This window comes from Anolis carolinensis, unplaced genomic scaffold (genome assembly GCF_035594765.1).
Source record: "Anolis carolinensis isolate JA03-04 unplaced genomic scaffold, rAnoCar3.1.pri scaffold_12, whole genome shotgun sequence".
NCBI classification, from domain to species: domain Eukaryota; kingdom Metazoa; phylum Chordata; class Lepidosauria; order Squamata; family Dactyloidae; genus Anolis; species Anolis carolinensis.
The window spans coordinates 7,031,151-7,045,617 of NW_026943823.1; the positions used below are offsets into that span (position 1 = coordinate 7,031,151).

General features: G+C 43.9%; 1 protein-coding gene across 3 annotated transcripts in view; it reads right to left on the reverse strand.

Annotated features, from left to right (window-relative positions):
- sytl4 (synaptotagmin like 4) overlaps positions 1-14,467 on the reverse strand; it is a 47,842-nt gene that overhangs the window by 23,781 nt on the left and 9,594 nt on the right. For 2 of the 3 annotated variants that reach the window (XM_062964084.1, XM_062964082.1), the window contains exons 2-8: positions 14,293-14,459; positions 11,940-12,155; positions 8,694-8,803; positions 8,333-8,450; positions 7,296-7,403; positions 4,579-4,684; positions 2,061-2,151 (exon numbers count right to left, since the gene is read on the reverse strand). In XM_062964084.1, the coding sequence (XP_062820154.1) occupies positions 2,061-2,151; positions 4,579-4,684; positions 7,296-7,403; positions 8,333-8,450; positions 8,694-8,803; positions 11,940-12,155; positions 14,293-14,399 (856 nt within the window). In that variant the 5' untranslated portion in view covers positions 14,400-14,459. The remainder of the gene's footprint in view (positions 1-2,060; positions 2,152-4,578; positions 4,685-7,295; positions 7,404-8,332; positions 8,451-8,693; positions 8,804-11,939; positions 12,156-14,292; positions 14,460-14,467) is intronic. The other variant, XM_062964083.1, reaches the window with a different exon arrangement.

Sequence of the window (14,467 nt, forward strand, 5' to 3'; positions counted from 1 at the left end):
AAATAACCTCAGCTAACACTCAGATCTATGCCTTCAATGTATGGCCAGATTCTCCCGCACCCAGATGACATCCCAAACAGGGGCATCTCCAAGGGACTTGCAGGAAAAGAGTTCAGTTGCATCTCTACAGGCTTCTTTTCCTTTCCATTTGACAGCCAAGTCAAATGAATCCTGGTCATCAGAGCTGGGAAAAAATGCAAAGGAGTATTGGGACAGGTGGACCAATTCTCTCTCCAGTTCAGTCTGTGCCACAGAACCCACAAGTCTCCGAAATGCTCCCATTGCACACTGTTTACTATTTATTTATTTATTTATTTATTTATTTATATTTATTTATTAGCAACATTTATATCCTGCCCTTCTCACCCCAAAGGGGACTCAGGGTGGCTTACAAGTTATATATACATACATTATATTATATTATTAGTATAGCACAATATAAGCACTATATAAGCATTATATATATATACTAGCTGTGCCCGGCCACGCGTTGCTGTGGCATTGTCTGGTGGTGTTGGTGAGAAATTGTTGAGGTAGTGGTGGTATTGAATATCTGTTGTATGGTTGTCCTTATGTTTAGTATGCATTTGGTTGTTTGTGTACTGTGAAAGTGGTGAGGGTGGAGGGGGTCTATGTCCCTGTGTAGTATTGTATAGTATTTATACGTTGTCCATGTGTTGTGAATGCTTGGATTGTGTCCTGCTGCATAGTAGAAAGGGTTGGGCTGGATGGCCCTTAAGGGTCTCTCCAAACTCTTGTGCCTGTCCCCTGGGCTGAGTAGGTTGCTAGGAGACCAAGTGGGTGGAACTTAGCCTTGTAACTGGCAGCAATTGGATAAAAACAATTATTCCTCTCCCTCTAATTAGGACTTTATTTTTCTTTTCTTTTTGTTGTATCAACCTAGAGCCATGGATGATGGGTTGTGTTGTCAAATTTCAAGGTTGGGGGGCCTGTAGTTTTGTTGTTTTGTCCGCTGCCCTGATGCCATCACTCTTTTATATATATAGATTATTATATTGTACTATACGACTATATTGCAATATTCTTTATTTATTTATTTATTTGCAGCATTTATATTCCGCCCTTCTCACCCCGAAGGGGACTCAGGGCGGATCACATTACACATATAGGCAAACATTCAATGCCTTTTAACATAGAACAAAGACAAGACAAACATAGGCTCTGAGCGGGCCTCGAACTCATGACCTCCTGGTCAGAGTGATTCATTGCAGCTGGTTGCAGCTGGCTTGCTTTCCAGCCTGCGCCACAGCCCGGGCCTGTTATTATTATTATTATTATTATTAGTAATATTACATGTAATATAAATATACAATTATCATACTGTATTATTATTATTATTATTATTATTGAGTGTATTATTAAGCCCCGGTGGCGAAGTGCGTTAAAGCGCTGAGCTGCTGAACTTGCAGACCGAAAGGTCCCAGGTTCAAATCCCGGGAGCAGCTTGAGCGCCCGCTGTTAGCCCCAGCTCCTGCCAACCTAGCAGTTCGAAAACATGTAAATGTGAGTAGATCAATAGGTACCGCTTCGGCGGAAAGGTAACAGCACTCCATGCAGTCATGCCAGTGGCCACACGACCTTGGAGGTGTCTACGGACAACGCCAGCTCTTCGGCTTAGAAATGGAGATGAGCACCAACCCCCAGAGTCAGACATAACTAGACTTAACGTCAGGGGAAACCTTTACCTTATTATTATTATTGTATTTATTGTTATTACATTGTATTACATCATAACATTATTATCAATATTATATGTTTAGACTTATAACACTCCTGTAAGACAGGATAGGAGCAAAAGAAGCAGGTAACCTAACACCACCAAAGCTGAGCCAGGATCTGAACCCAGTTCTCTCTAGTCTAAAACTCGACATCTCAAATGCAACACTACCTTATCCCTTAGAGCTTGCAAATGTTATCTTGGAGCATCGCTATTCCCAGAATCCTGTAAACAGCATTGTCAGTAGCTATACATGCAGATCCCTGAAGTCATCATCCCGCAAAACCTAATTTTTCCAAGTTTTGCTCTGGCTGAAACTTACCCGATGGTCTCTGAGTCCTCCGGGGATTCTTCTTGAATAAGGTTTCGTTCTCATCAGCCGAAGCTGCACTTTGACTGCCCAAACGTGCTTCCTATGAACAAATTAGCCAATGTCACTTATAACAATGTCCAAAACAGCAACAACACTCACAACCCCAGCAAAAGACTACAGGCTAAAATAGCAAGTGAATCCACATTTATCACATAGGGAGGGGATGCAAGCTTTCCCTGTTCTACGGACTTTTTTTGCCTGTAAATCTTCAGTGAATCTGTTTCTCTGTCTGTGACTTTTTCTCACTGAGATCATTTATAAATCTGCTTTGATGTGATAAACTGATTTACACCTCAGTCGAGGACATCAGTATGTAAGAAAATAAGTACTGTATATACTTGAGTATAAGCCTAGTTTTTCAGCCCTTTTTTTAGGATTGAAAAAGCCCCCCTCGGCTTATACTCGGGTGAGGGTCCAGGTTGGCTTAGATTTGGGTCAGCTTATACTCGAGAATATATGGTACATTTATTATTTTTCTCTATTATTATTGCTACTATGACATTTATTTTGTATTATTATTATTATTTTATTATGACACAGCAAACAAGATAGATATGCTGGATTTTGTATCACAAAACCACAAGTCAAACACTTCCCAAGTGTCTAGGACTGTGTGATGTATTTTCGGATGATGCGTGCAGATCCCAGTAGGGTGGCCTTTTGCAGTTGGCAGATCGTGATTTTGTCAATGTCTATTGTTTCCAAATGCCGGCTTATTATTATTATTATTATTATTATTATTATTATTATTATTATTATTACATTTATTATTTCACTCTGATATTATTATTATTATTACATTTATTATTTCACTCTGATATTATTATTATTATTATTGCATTTATTATTTTACTCTATTTATTATTACATGTATTATTTTCCTGTATTTATTACAGTAGAGTCTCACTTATCCAACACTCGCTTAGCCAACGTTCTGGATTGTCCAACGCATTTTTGTAGTCAATGTTTTCAATACATCGTGATATTTTGGTGCTAAATTCGTAAATACAGTAATTACTACATAGCATTACTGCGTATTGAACTACTTTTTCTGTCAAATTTGTTGTATAACATGATGTTTTGGTGCTTAATTTGTAAAATCATAACCTAATTTGATGTTTAATAGGCTTTTCCTTTATCCCTCCTTATTATCCAACATATTCGGTTATCCAACATTCTGCCGGTCCGTTTATGTTGGATAAGTGAGATTCTACTGTATTATTATTACATGTATTATTTTACTCTATTATTATTAAAAAGATACATAAGCACATTTACATTGAAGAAGATGAAAATAATGATTTAATCAGAGTTGAACAGTCATATCTTAAATTACAGATTGAGGTAAAGATTAAAAAACATTTAAACTACTGATGACTCAATTAATGTAATTTTATTGGTATCTATTTTCATTTCTGAAATTTACCACCTTTGGCTTATACTGGAGTCAATGTTTTCCCAATTTTTTTTGTGGTAAAATTAGATGCCTCGACTTATATTCAGGTCGGCTTATTCTCGGTACGGTATATGTTATCCACGCAAACCTTAGAGCAGTGGTTCCCATTCTGTGGTCCGTGGACCACCAATGGTCCCCAAGAACTAAAATATGGTCTGCAGTTTCGTCGTTACTACACCGTTGCAACAAGAGCAACTGGTCTTGTGAAACCCTCTTATAATGCCAAAACAACTAGGTTGTTGGGAGGACTGACTACCCACAAAAGGTGCGACCACAAGCCTCCTGACTGCTGCTTCTCCTCCTCCCTCCCTCCCCGAGAGGAGCCGTTCTGTGTGGCACCTGGAAGCAGGGGCACCTTGGTGTCTCCGTTTTTAAGCCTTTGTCTGGGGTTATTTGGGGTGCTGATTCAGACCACATCAGCTCTCGATTATTAGATATGGTTTTCTGTGGGCAAGCAGATGGCAACTACTGGATGGCAGATGTTCTGTATCAGAAACTAAAGCTGATGTGGTCTAAAGGTAAAGGTAAAGGTTTCCCCTGACGTTAAGTCCAGTCATGTCTGACTCTGGGGGTTGGTGCTCATCTCCATTTCTAAGCCGAAGAGCCGGTGTTGTCCGTAGACACCTCCAAGGTCATGTGGCAAATGGGCATGACTGCATGGAGCGCCGTTACCTTCCCGCCGGAGTGGTACCTATTCATCTACTCACATTGGCATGTTTTCGAACTGCTAGGTTGGCAGAAGCTGGAACTTAACAGCGGCCGCTCATGCTGCTCCCGGGGTTTGAACCTGGGACCTTTCGGTCTGCAAGTTCAGCAGCTCAGTGCTGTAACACACTTCGCCACCGGGGTTCCTGTGGTGTATCCAATGCAATTTTCTGAATCAGCACCCCAAATAAACAAACCGAATCTAACGTTGACCAAAAACTTATTCGTAACCCTTTGGGTACTAATGTTAGAGAGTGGTTCCTGGTCAAGAACCACTGCCTTAGAGAAAGAGAAGTGCTCACTTACGTTGTCAGAAGCTGAGAGGGAGGTCTCTCTGAAGCGGACCGGGAGGGTCAGGCTGGACGCATTGGACACAGAAGGGCTGGCTGCCTTCCTCCGCTCTTGGCGAGGGCTACAAAGATAGAAAACTGGAGTTGGTGGAAATCACACCAAAAGGTCAATCCAATTCAGCATCCCATTTCCCCAGATTAGAACTCTGTAAACTAACATAGAAAAGTAAAGCTGTCAGGATCGCTTAGATCAGTGGTTCTCAACCTCTGGATCCCCAGATGTTTTGGCCAACAACTCCCAGAAATCCCAGCCAGTTACCAGCTATTAGGATTTCTGGGACTTGAAGGACAAAACACAGGTTGAGAACCACTGTCCTAGATGTTAGGGTCACTGACCATGAAAGTTGGGGAATTTCTGGCATCACAATCTAAAGAGTAGCTTCACCAAGGTATGCCCTAGAGCAGGGGTCCCCAAACATTTTAAACAGGGGGCCAGTTCACGGTCCCTCAGACCGTTGGAGGGCCGGACTATAGTTGAAAAAAAAAACTATAAACAAATTCCTATGCTGACTGCACATATCTTATTTTGAAGTAAATAATAATAATAATAATAATAATTTTATTCTTATACCCCGCCTCCATCTCCCTGCAGGGACTCGGGGCGGCTTACAAATACAAAACGAACATACAATAACCTCAAATACCGAAAACGCGCAAATGAAAATTAAAGACATGCGATAAAATCACAACCATTAATAAGACAAAGTTAAAATGCAGCAATAAAACATAAGGATGGGCTGGTCAAAAGTGCACTAAGTGAGACTTGCAGGACCGGCCTGAGGAAATTCGAAGGGGTACGCAACTTTTTTTTTGCGCCCCCTCCCCTGCGCCGCAGGAGGCGTGGCCAGGACTGGCCCCGCCCCCTGCGCCCTAACCCCGCCTCCAACGCCGGGCGGCCACGCCTCCCGCGGCGCGGGCGGCATGGGAGGCGGGGCCAGGGTGCGCGGCACGGGAGGCGGGGCCAAACGTGGCCCCGCCTCCTGCGGGCGCGCCCTGGCGCAGCCAAGCTGCGGCAGGAGTTCTTCCAGGCCGCAGCCTGAAAGGACTCCTGCTGCAGTGGGCGCGCGCCGTGGGAGGCATGGCTGGTCCTGCCTCCCGCGGGGTGCGCCCTGGCGCAGCCAAGCTGCAGCAGGATTTCTTCCAGGCCGCAGCCTGAAAGGACTCCCGCTGCAGCGGGCGCGCGCCATGGGAGGCGTGGCCGGTCCCGCCTCCCGCGGGGTGCGCCCTGGCCTGGCTGCACCAGGGCGCGCCCCGCGGGAGGCGGGGCCAGAGCTGGCCGCGCCTCCATGTCACATGGCCCCGCCTCCGCCAGGTGTGGCCCCGCCTCCCAGGGGTTCAATAGCGCCCCTGGGAAGGTGGCGCCCAACGCGGGGGCGTGGCCAGCGTGCCGTGTTGGGCCGGGCCTGGAGACTTGTAAACATGGAAGAAGTTAAAAGTGCTATAAGATCACAGGGGAGAACCCAAAAATGTGAGCTGACCCCTGAGGCTATATCAAAAAATTAACCATGCAGATGCAACCGATCAAATGTAACTGTTAGTACAAGAATTTAAGATTCAAGTGGGCGGTACTTATTCAAAAGCCTGTGTGAAGAGTCAAGTTTTCAGGTTCTTCCTAAACACTTCCAAAAAACCAAATGGGAACAAATACAGCCTCAATGTTAATCATAATCATAATAATAATAATAAAGAGGGTTAGAAGAGACCTCTTGAGGCATTTAGTGCAACCCCCTTCTGCCTTTGTGCACTAAAAAGCACAAGCAAAACACCCCTGACAGATGGCCACGCAGCCTCAATGTTGTTAATCATCATCATCATCATACATCACACAGTCCTAAATGCTGGGAAAGCATTCAACTTGTGATTTTGTGATACGAAATCCAGCATATATATATATCTCATTTGCTGTGTTATACTGTGTCTTTGTGTCAATAATAATAATAATAATAATAATAATAATAAAGAGGATTGGAAAAGACTTCTTAGGCCATTTAGTCCAACCCCCTTTTTGCCTTTGTGCACCAAAAGCACTGGCAAAGCAACCCTTAATACTTAATTAAATAATAATTAAAATACCATTATAAACAAGCAAAGATTTGGAAGGCACGCACCAGGTGAGGGAGGAGGCGGGCCTTAGTTTGGGGACCCCTGCTCGAGAGTTAATGGTCCAACGCATTCATCTATCTCTCAATTCTTTCCTGACTTTCTCCCAGATTGGGATTCAAGGAAGCTTACAAAATGAATATGGAAAGATACAGTTCTTCAAATAGTAGGGAACTAACTACGAACTATAAAAGTCGATCCAGATACAGGTGGAGAAAGCAGCACCTTATAAGCCGCAGCACTTTGGACTGAATAAAGTCCCTCGAGTTATAAATGTGAACATGAAAGAGATGTCTCTTTCTTTCTCTGCCCTTAAGCAACTGTCATTTATTCCCTTGGCTCTCTCTCAACTGAACCCAACAGATTTGGAATGCTGTCATTGCCTTAGGGTCTTCCACCTTCAAAGTTCTGAAACAAGGATGCAACTGTGGAGAGCAAGTCCCATCAGCTGTCACAAGCATCGCCAATGGTGAATGACCTGGGAGCTGCAGTTCTATACTTTCCTGAGGACAGATGCTCCAAAGGCTGCAAATTTGGCTCCTTCTCTTTGCCATCAAGGCTGGAACATCTAACCTGGCAGCTGTAGAAGTAGAGACCGGGCGGTAGCCATCCAAGCTCATGTTCTCAGTAGATTCAGTGTCGCTCTTTGCGTCCCGTACCTCCAAATGTTCTGGGGCCAAGCTAGAAGAAAAGAGCCCAGAAAAGATAAGCACAAAAAAGGGAAAGGCTGCCAGCACCAAGCCCTACAATCATGGAGAGTGAAGTAGATCCTCAGACGGTCCTTTTTGGTTTGCAACTTTCTTAGCTCTATGTATTTGGGGCAGTAGGAGGGGCTGCAGATCATGTGACTGGTTCAGTTACAGTTTAGAATGCAGTTTTAAAAGGAGTGACAGTTGAGGCTTGAGTCTGTTTTGAGTACAGAAGCCAGACAGTTGAGGCTTGAGTCTGTTTTGAGTACAGAAGCCAGACAGTTGAGTCTTGAGTCTGTTTTGAGTACAGAAGCCAGTGTTAGTAGTTAGAATACAGTTGAGGCTTGAATCTGTTTTGAATACAGAAGCTAGTGTTAGGAGTCAAGTTGAGGCTTGAGTCTATTTTGAGTACAGAAGCCAGTGTTAGAAGTTAGAAGACAGTTGAGGCTTGAGTCTATTTTGAGTGCAGAAGACAGTGTTAGAAGTTAGAAGACAGTTGAGGCTTGATTTTGTTTTGAGTACAGAAGCCAGTGTTAGAAGTTAGAAGTCAGTTGAGGCTTGAGTCTATTTTGAGTGCAGAAGCCAGTGTTAGAAGTTAGAAGACAATTGAGGCTTGAGTCTATTTTGAGTACAGAAGCCAGTGTTAGAAGTTAGAAGACAGTTGAGGCTTGATTTTGTTTTGAGTACAGAAGCCAGTGTTAGAAGTTAGAAGTCAGTTGAGGCTTGAGTCTGTTTTGAGTACAGAAGCCAGTGTTAGAAGTTAGAAGACAGTTGAGGCTTGGGCTTCTTTGGACGCAGACTGTTATTAAAGAGAGCTGTACAAAACAATACAGTTTTGAAAAGACTGTCAAACATTGTAAGTTAAAGATAAAAACTGAAACATTTTAAAGCCCAAAGACCCTGCCATGGGCAAAGCATCACCTGGGTTCCTTGCGCGGCTGCTGGGGGCTCTTCTGCCCTACTTTGGGGCTGCCTTTGGGGTCACTCTGGGCCTTCTGGAGGAGAGTTTGCCCAGCTGTCTCCCTTTTGTTGGCTGAAACAAAAAGAAAGCTCAGCGTTAACTGTGTCTTAAACACCACACATTGTTAACAGTGGTTTTAATTCATTTGTATGCTCTTGCCTTTATATTCTTCAAGTTTTTAATTTTAATTTTGCTGGGCTTTGCTGGCAGGAAGCTGGAGGATAAACTGTAAAAATTAATATATCTTGTAACGTCAGAACACTTTCATGCCATGTGTTGTCAAAGGTATGAGGACCAACAGCCACAGCAGATTCACCCTACCTAGTGGTTTGCGTCGGAGAGACATCCGAATGATGTCGCTGCCCATCTTGGTAGAAAAACGATTCAGTCGTTGGTCATAGAACCAGTCGCCAGTCGATTTCTTCAGCTCCCTGCAGGAAGGAGGAAATCAGAATTGTGGTTTCATTTAAAAACAAAAAAAACTTAATTGTACAACCTAATGTGCTTTATATAACCAAATTTTATTAGGCATGTCCCAAGTTACGAAGAAGATTGTTTGTTTGTTTATTTATTTATTTATTTCCTGGGGAGACTCAGGACGGCTTACAAATTGGCAACATAGTGCCATCACATCAACAATCTATATATATAAAAGAGTGATGGAATCCTGGCGACCGCCAAAACAACAAAACTAAACACCCCACAACCTCGAAAATTGACAACACAACCCATCATCCACGCCTCTAGGTTGATACAACAAAAAGAAAAGAAAAATAAAGTCCTAATTAGAGGGAGAGGAATAACTGTTTTTATCCAATTGCTGCCAGTTAGAAGGCTAGGCTCCGCCCACTTGGTCTCCTAGCAACCCACTCACCCAGGGGACAGGCAGAGTTAGGCCTCACTTAGGCCTCTTCCACACTGCCTATAAAATACAAATTATCAGATTTTAACTGGATTAGATGGCAGTGTAGACTCAAGACCCTTCCACACAGCTATATAACCCATTTATAATCTTATATTATCTGCTTTAACTGGATTATCTGGACTCCACACCTTTACCCTTTACCTTAACTACCACCAATTCCTCAATACTTTATTTCCCATACCACCAGACTTCGCCATAGCAACGCGTGGCCAGGCACAGCTAGTACAATACAAAAGGCATTAAAAACTAAAAACATTTCAAACATCATAAAAACCAATATACAATAATAAAACATTACCAGGTACCGAGGTAATGTCCTTTCATTCACTAGACCTTGTTAATCCAATGTTAATGTTTCTGTATGTTTGTTCTTAAATTGAATTTGTTTAGAAGTCGGAACAAGGGCATTTCATAAGTGTAACACCAGACAAAAATATTTTTTATTCAACTTTGGATTTCATATGGATTTCAACTGTGCCCCTGTTCAGATTTCACCTCACTTTCTGTCTCTGTGATCAATGGATTTTGAAAAATGTGGCTCTTCGTAATACGAAGGACAAGAAAACCCAAGGACTTAAATCAACGGTCCCATAACTTTGGATGTTGTTGACAGAAAATAACATAAATTGTTGTTTGTCCATTGTTCCATTTGGCTCACAAATGGAAGGCAGTAGGATCATTATCCACAATTGAAGTGCTACAGCAAAGCCACAAACTCCTTAGTGGAATTTACAAAAGCTGCAGAAAAGTCTACTACAATCGCATGAAAGAACCTTCAGAAGCTACCTGAAGAAGGGATTTTGATCCAGAAACAAGGGTTACAAAATACCCGGGAATCCTTGTTCTACATTCCTTTCTTCTACATTCCTTTATGGTTTACATTCCTTTTGCACATCTCCAAAACATTAACTTACATGGGACTATGATAAATTTATCTAAAGTGTGAACCACAATATACAGTTGTTTATTACTTTGACCATGCATTTCTAAGACGTTTATCTACATGGGACAATACTGGAATTAAATCAATTATTGAACATACTTATCTGTTACTGAAAAAACATACAAACATGAATATAATGTTTGATGTAATGCTGTAAACAGTTTGTATTTGTGTATTACTCATGCGCCTGTAAGGATTATAATTTGTCTGTTACCATTGTTTTATTCTGCATATTAGTTAGTAATAGGACAACTGTATCTTTACACGTGTTATAGATTTCTGTGTACTTTAGTGTTAGGGAAAACAACATAATCCCAGATGACAGGCCAGGCTGCTCAGAGATAATGGGAGCTGTAGGCAATAATAATAATAATAATAATAATAATAATAAGACACTTGGGAAGTGTTCGACTTGTGGTTTTGTGAAGCGAAATCCAGCATGTCTATCTTGTTTGCTGTGTCATACAACATCGTTGTGTCAATAATAATAATAATAATAATAATAATAACAACAACTTTATTTTTATACCTCGCCCCATCTCCCCGAAGGGACTCGGGGCGGCTTACATGGGGCATGGCCCGATAAAACAAACAAATAACAGTAACAAAGCAATAAAACAATTATCCCAGTAAAAACATCAACATCAATAAAAACAATCATTAAAATCAACAAGCAGGATACAGTGTTAAAAACAGGAGACTAATTCATAGATCCCAGGCGAAATGCAGAGTGATACGAAATGGGAAAAGGAAATTTCACAGTTAGACAATAAAGTGCGGTATAAAATGGCAAGACAACAACAATGGGACTATTATGGAATGGACAGATAGATCAATCCAGCAACAACTAAACATCGAATGCCTTTTGAAACAGCCAGGTTTTTAAGCTCTTCCGGAAGGAGAGGAGGGTAGGGGCCTGCCTGATCTCTCTAGGTAGAGAGTTCCAAAGCCGGGGGGCCACGACGGAGAAGGCCCTCTCTCTCGTCCCCACCAACCGCGACTGTGAGGGTGGTGGGAGCGAGAGAAGGGCCTCCCCCGACCAGCGAAGAGATCATGCGGGTTCGTAGGGGGAAATGCGGTCTCTAAGGTAGGTGGGTCCCAAACCGTTTAGGGCTTTGTAGGTGATAACCTGCACCTTGAATTGGGCTCGGAAAGTAAATGGCAGCCAGTGGAGCTCCTAAAACAGAGGCGTTGAACGCGCCCTGTAATTCGCTCCAGTTAAAAGCCTGGCTGCCGAACGCTGTACTAGTTGGGGTTTCCGGACCGTCTTCAAAGGCAGCCCCACGTAGAGCGCATTGCAATAGTCCAGTCTAGAGGTAACTAAGGCATGGACCACCCTGGTCAGATCAGACTTCTCGAGGTACGGTCGCAGCTGGCGCACAAGTTTAATTGTGCATAGGCCCTCCTGGCCACGGCCGACACCTGAGCCTCAAGCGTCAGCCCCGAATCCAGGAGGACCCCCGAGCTGCGGACCTGCGCCTTCAGGGGGAGTGCGACCCCGTCAAGCACAGGTTGCCACCCAATACCCCGATCAGACGTACGACTGACCTGGAGGACCTCTGTCTTGTCGGGATTAAGTCTCAGTTTGTTCACCCTCATCCAGGCCAACTCAGTTTGTTCACCCTCATCCAGGCAACACTTTGAGATCCAGATTTAAAGGAAGAAGGAAGGGAAGGCCAAGCCAGGCTGCTAGACTTACGCCTCTTTGGTGCAGACTTTGCAGCGCCAGGAGCTGTTGGTGCCGTAGGAGCGGCAGTCGCGGCACACCAAGTGGTTGCAGCTGCGGCACGTGTTGGCTTTGGGGCTGATCCGGCCCATGCTGGTCTGGCAGCGGGCGCATGTCCGCTCACTGTAACGCTGGCTGCCACGCTTGGCTCCCTTCCTGCGGATCTCCAGCAGCTCGTTCTTCAGCCGCCTGTTGCAAAAAGCACCAAGGGAAACAATAATAAAGGGAGAGGTAGCACAGAATACATACGTTGTTACTCTTTTTGTGATATTGGAGTGAAATGTTTAATCTACTGTTGCTCTTTAAGTGTGTGGTTTCATTCCGGCAAGCATTCCAGCAGTCAAAAGGTTAATTGCAGCGAGCCCTGATTGATGGCTAGAAAGGCAAAGGACCAAGACTTCCGTTTGTATTCTAAGTGACAGGAAGATATATCATGGACTATGGAATGCAAGGGAGGTCCTTTGGTTCACTGATAATGGACTTTGAGAGAGACAAAAAAACTCCATTATTTGATCTTGCGGAAGCAAGATGTGTCCAGACAGCTTTGGTTATTAGAATTGTAAATACAGTGGAACATGGCCATACAGCCTGGAAAACTAGCAGCAACCCAGTTATCCAATGTCTCCCAATTAATTGGGCCGGGCTGTGGCGCAGGCTGAGCAGCTGCAATAAATCACTCTGACCATATGGTCATGAGTTCGAGGCCAGCCCGTGGCGGGGTGAGCACCCGTCAATTAAAAAAATAAAAAAATAGCCCCTGGTTGTTGCTGACCTAGCAACCTGAAAGATAGTTGCCTCTATCAAGTAGGAAATAAGGTACCACTTATAACAAAAAGTGGGGAGGCAAGTTTAACTAATTAACGACCTGGAATGAGGAAGTGCTGTCAGAGTGGATGATGAAGCAGCTGCTCCCCCCGTGGCCAGAATCGAACATCCCCTCAGGAGAAGGTTAAATTGCCTCTACGTCTGTCTGTCTCAGTCTCTGTTTGATGTGTTTATGGGCATTGAATGTTTGCCCTGTGTGTGTATAATGTGATCCGCCCTGAGTCCCCTTCGGGGTGAAAAGGGCGGAATATAAATACTGAAAATAAATAAATAAATACAGTATTAGTGAAATAAAATATTTAGTGCCGCTGGGTTCAGCAGATAAGATCGACTGTTGCTGTCGTTCTTTGTCGGTGCCACTTTCTCCGTTGCTAAGTGGTCTGAGCAGAAAGTGAGACTTGACTCATCAATCAATCAGGATGCCGGTTCCTTGACATACGTGGCACTCACTCCAAAAGCCAGAGCTGGAAATTTCAACTCCTAATATCCTAGTAAAGGTTTTCCCCTGACATTAGGTCTAGTCATGTCTGACTCTGGGGGTTGGTGTTCATCTACATTTCTAAGCCAATGAGCCGGCGTTGTCCATAGACGACTCCAAGGTCATGTGACCGGCATGACTGCATGGAGCACTGTTACCTTCCCGCCGGAGCGGTACCTATTAATCTACTCACATTTGCCATCACTTTAAATGCCATTGCAAGAGAGTAATCTCTCTGGTTAAAAAAACCTACAGCCTTTGTCCCAGTAAATGGGCTGGGCTGTGGTGCAGCTGGTTAATAGCCAGCTGCAATAAATCACTACTGACCGAGAGGTCAAAACCAGCCTGGATTAGAGTGAGCTCCCAATCATTAATAGTCTACCTCGCAGTTGACCTATGCAGCTCAAAAGATAGTTGCATCTCTCAAGTAGAAAATTTAGGTACCGCTTTATGCAGGGAGGTTAATTTAACTAATTTAGGTAAAGGTAAAGGTTTCCCCTGACGTTAAGTCCAGTCATGTCCAACTCTGGGGGTTGGTCCTCATCTCCATTTCTAAGCTGAAGAGCCGGCATTGTCCGTAGACACCTCCAAGGTCATGTGGCCGGCATGACTGCATGGAGGGTCGTTACCTCCTCACCAGAGCGGTACCTATTGATCTACTCACATTTGCATGTTTTTGAACTGCTAGGTTGGTAGAAGCTGGAGCTAACAGCGGGCGCTCACTCCGCTCCTCGGATTCGAACCTGCGGCCTTTCGGTCTGCAAGTTCAGCAACTCAGCGCTTTAATACACTGCACCACCGGAGGTTTCAACTAATTTACAACACCATAAAACCTTCCAGCAGTGTGCAGAAGAATGAGGAAATACTCCATCAAGGACTCAGTGTCACAAGTGGACGGTGAAGCAGCAGCTCCCCCTGTGGCCGGAATCAAGCCTACCCTCATGAAGCCGGAAGCTGGAAAATGTTAAATTGCCTCTGTGTCTGTCTATATATGCTATACAAACCATCTCCTGGCATTCCCACCTGACTCTCCTCTCTTCGGCTTTCCGTAGTTCCTCATCCCGCTGCAGGACCTGGAGGATGAGATCCCGCTCGGCTTCCAGAAGGAAGGACAGGTCGACAGCCTCCATCGTGCCCTGTTTGGCTAGAAACCAAGCCCCTGTTTTGAGAGGAGCAGCAGCTTCTCCCAGCTATTAAA